At 36.3% G+C, this 3,900-nt stretch overlaps 1 protein-coding gene across 1 annotated transcript; it reads left to right on the forward strand.

Moving 5' to 3' along the window:
* The first annotated feature begins 2,309 nt into the window (after nt 1-2,309).
* LOC128249044 (retinol dehydrogenase 12-like) lies at nt 2,310-3,877 on the forward strand. The gene has a single exon (XM_052971478.1). The coding sequence runs from the start codon at nt 2,790-2,792 to the stop codon at nt 3,735-3,737; it is 948 nt and encodes a 315-aa protein (XP_052827438.1). The 5' UTR covers nt 2,310-2,789; the 3' UTR covers nt 3,738-3,877.
* The last annotated feature ends 23 nt before the right edge of the window (nt 3,878-3,900 follow it).

The following is a 3,900-nucleotide window of genomic DNA, read 5'->3' on the forward strand; positions in this document are numbered from 1 at the left end:
AATATCGTGTCTATATGGTTTTATACCATGTCGTTCTATATGATGTGTGTATTATTACGATGGAATTCAGTTGTTGAAATGTTTCAAGCTCGGATTCAGTATCTTAAATTTGCTATGTTCCAGGGCAAAAATACAAAATCAATTACCTTAGAAATTTCAATCGACTTTTTATTCTGCCAATAAAATCCTTTTTTTTTTTTAAACGATGGTATTTTCTAAGTGTCTTTTTATGAAAGGCATACCTTTCATCTTTTACTTGAGTGAGTCATTGGACTCTGGCCATGCTGGGGCACTACCCTCAAGGATAGAGTTGAACAAATCAACCTACACACTTATTTATTTTTTTGTGCCTGGTACTTATTCTATCAGTTTCTTTTGCCATATTGTTAAGTTATGGAGAAGTAAACAAACCAACACTGGTTGTTAAGAGATGGGCAGAAACAAATACAATGGTACACTTGCACACGCATATATGACAGGCTTCCACACAGTTTCTGTCTGCCAAATACCTTCACAGGCATAGCTTGGCCTGAGGCTATAGTAGAAGACAATAGCCCAAAGTACCGTGCCATGCGACTGAACCTGAAACCGCGAGGTTACAAACCAAGCTTCTTAACTATACAGCCATACCTGCACCTAATTGTATATGACTTGTAAATAATGATTTCTGAAATAAGAGCGAACTTTTAGAGGAAGAAAAGAACTGAATTCATTGATTAATATATATTTGACTGACAGTGGAAAAAGGAAAAGCTAAGTCAACTTTGGTAGGGTATGAACTGGCAAATTACCATATATTCAGGCAAATAAGGTGCACCTCCATTTTGGCAGGCCTGACCTGTGGAGGAGAAAAAAACTGCACCTGACCCCGAATTGCCAAGCTGAATATCTCACATTTTCATGTATAGGAACACTGAAAATTTAAACTGATGCCCTTTCGGTGAGCTATTGTGGTAGGTTAAGTTCCAATACTTACCTTAACACAATCGAATTTCACCTCTGTCCTCCACTGTCACCTGTATTGTCTATTAATAACAGGAACCAAGTCTACTCAGAGCCTGACCTTCAGTATGTAAGGTGCAGGGGTTCTTTTGGAATGTATTTTGGAGGGAAAATATGTGCCAAATATGTCCAGTGCCAATACATCCAATTCGATACCAGACTTGGATGAAGATGAGATTTTTCAGCATGACGGAGCTCCATGCCACAGATTGCATGCAACACAACAGAGTCTGGCTGATGAAGGTGTTACCGTATTGAAAAATTGGCCAATTCAAAGCCCTGATTTAAATATCATCTAGTAAATTTGGACAGAACTAAAGAGAACAGTTTGTCAGAAGAATCCACGCAATTCGTACGCGTCTCTTCCCAGGCGCATTGAAACAATTATTGAGGCTAAGGGAAGCCACACAAAATGTTAACAATGTACAGTAACTTCTTAAAACGAACATTATGTAATAAATTTTCATTATAGACATTTTTCTGTTTGAAAACGCTGTATCTTGATTGGTTTATGTGAGGCAGCCCCAAATTGTTGCACGGTCATTTTTGGTTGTCGTCTCACATCTTTCCGTTTCATTCAGAACACCTACTACAAAATATAAAGATTGAGTATGGACACGGCTCCAGCAGGGCCAATGTTTTAAACTATAAAAATCACAATACGAAACATCCACTTATAAGTTGGCTATTAGTAGAAATTTACAGTAGTCTAAAGTGACTGAGATTTGTACGGTACTGTATTATAGTGGTTGAATAAATATAGATCGATAAAATGAGTACTAGACTGAAATGAATACTGGGGTTGAACTGCTTAACTTAAATTTATTGATATGTTACTGTAGCTTACTTCCAATGATTGAAGTTAGTAAAAAAGTTCTGATACATAGTACAAGAAATTTACTTTTGGTACATAACCATATTATATACATTAGCCGCACACTCTTAAATATACCTTAATATAGTAAATTAATACTTGTATTTATTTGAAGTACATTTATTCTCCACGCTTGCATGGGTCAGACAGAATTTGTTGAGGCAGATTTTCTATAGCTGAATAGTCTTCCTTTTGTCAACCCTCACCTGTTTCTAAGTGAGGTAATGAAAAGCAGGCGTATGATGATGATGATGCTGAACAACATAATTTTTATCTAATACAATTAAACTTTCTCATGTTCAATAATAACATGAAGAAGTCTCCCTTCCATACACATGCAAGCATGTATCTGACTCATACACTGTTCACTTTCCAGATATTTGTACAATACTACATATGCTTTATACGCACTTTTGACAAGTTGTAGTGCACCTGAGCACTGTATACAATAATTTCATTATTATTATTATTATTATTATTATTATTATAACAACAAACTTGAATTGTCCCCTATCACAAACAAGCGGGCCTCAGTACACTGTAAAAAAAAAGTCTCCGACTGCTGTCAAGCACGCTGGTAGCAAATAAATTACGAGAAACCTAAATGTTAAACCCAAACATCGCCTGCAGTTCTTATGCGCAGGCTGCGGAAAATAAATGCTTGTCCTTCCAGCTGAGTGTGAGATTCAGAAAAATGGAGATGAAAATATTTAAATTTGTCTTGTTCATTATAAAGATGAACTTACACGTTTCCACGTGAGCTTACTTACAATGCGCCGATTGTGAAGAAGTACATGTTGTGAGATCATTATGTAGTTCTCACGCACCTTTGTACTATAAACGTCAGAACTGTAAAATCTGTGCCGTGAAAAGGTGTGTTAGTCCTAGTTTCTATCGAAATCTCAGTATATTAATGATGTTGTTGACAATTTTGGCAGGTGTAGCCATAACAATTATTTTACCATTATCGATTCGCTACTATATGAAAGGAGCCACCTGCACCAGCCCTGTTAAACTGGAAGGCAAAACAGTTATTGTTACTGGAGCTAACTGTGGAATCGGATTCGAAACAGCCCGTAATTTATTACAACGAGGGGCTCGAGTGATCCTCGCATGTCGGGACGTAAATAAGGCAAAATCGGCTGCGAAACAATTAAGTGAATTAGGTTCAGGTGTTGTACTTGTTGAAAAACTTGATCTCTCAAGCTTCGATTCCATCCGGACATTCTGCAAGAATATTAAACAACATATAACCTCTTTGGATATCCTTATAAACAACGCGGGTGTTTATTTCCACCCGTATGCTAAGACAGAGGATGGCCTAGAAATGCATATGGGGGTCAATTATTTTGGTCCTTTCCTTTTGACACATCTTCTACTGGAGTTATTAAAAAAGTCTGATTCACCCCGCGTCATTTTTGTTGGGAGTGCGATTTACAAATACGGGAAAATCGATTTTAACAACACGAACAGACAAACGTTTTACCAAAAACACAGTGCCTACAGTGACAGTAAGTTAGCATGTGCTTTATTTTGCCGTGAATTTCGCAATCGAATGTCAAACACTAATATCAACATATATTATGTTCACCCAGGTGTAGTTAATACAGATATAAGTAGAAACCTTTTAAATTCATCTCTTTTGAAATCACTGGTCGATGTTTTCAAATTACTTATAAAGAATTGCCAAGAAGGTTGTCAAACTGTTATATATTGTGCTGTTAGTGAAGAGACGAAAAACCAATCTGGTTACTACTACAGTGAATGCCGGAGACACGAATGGGCAAAGCAGGCACTGGATAAACAACTTGCTAAAAAGTTGTGGAACTTCAGCGAAAAAGTTACTGGATTAACCGAATGAAAATCTTAACAATTGTTCTCTCAACAAATTATTTCTGTGGAATAATTAAAAAATAATAATAACGAAAGAAGAAAGACCTTATACTTCTCGGATGCAATTAATATAAAAATTTTGTTCATCAGGAAATTAAAGAAATTCGATAACAGTTTAGTTTTTAAGAATT

The sequence above is a fragment of the Octopus bimaculoides genome, chromosome 11 (genome assembly GCF_001194135.2).
Source record: "Octopus bimaculoides isolate UCB-OBI-ISO-001 chromosome 11, ASM119413v2, whole genome shotgun sequence".
Classification (NCBI taxonomy): Eukaryota; Metazoa; Mollusca; class Cephalopoda; order Octopoda; family Octopodidae; genus Octopus; species Octopus bimaculoides.

Excerpts from the sequence above, each read along its gene's own strand:
- LOC128249044 (XM_052971478.1), top strand. The coding sequence starts at position 2,790 with ATGATGTTGTTGACAATTTTGGCAGGTGTAGCCATAACAATTATTTTA.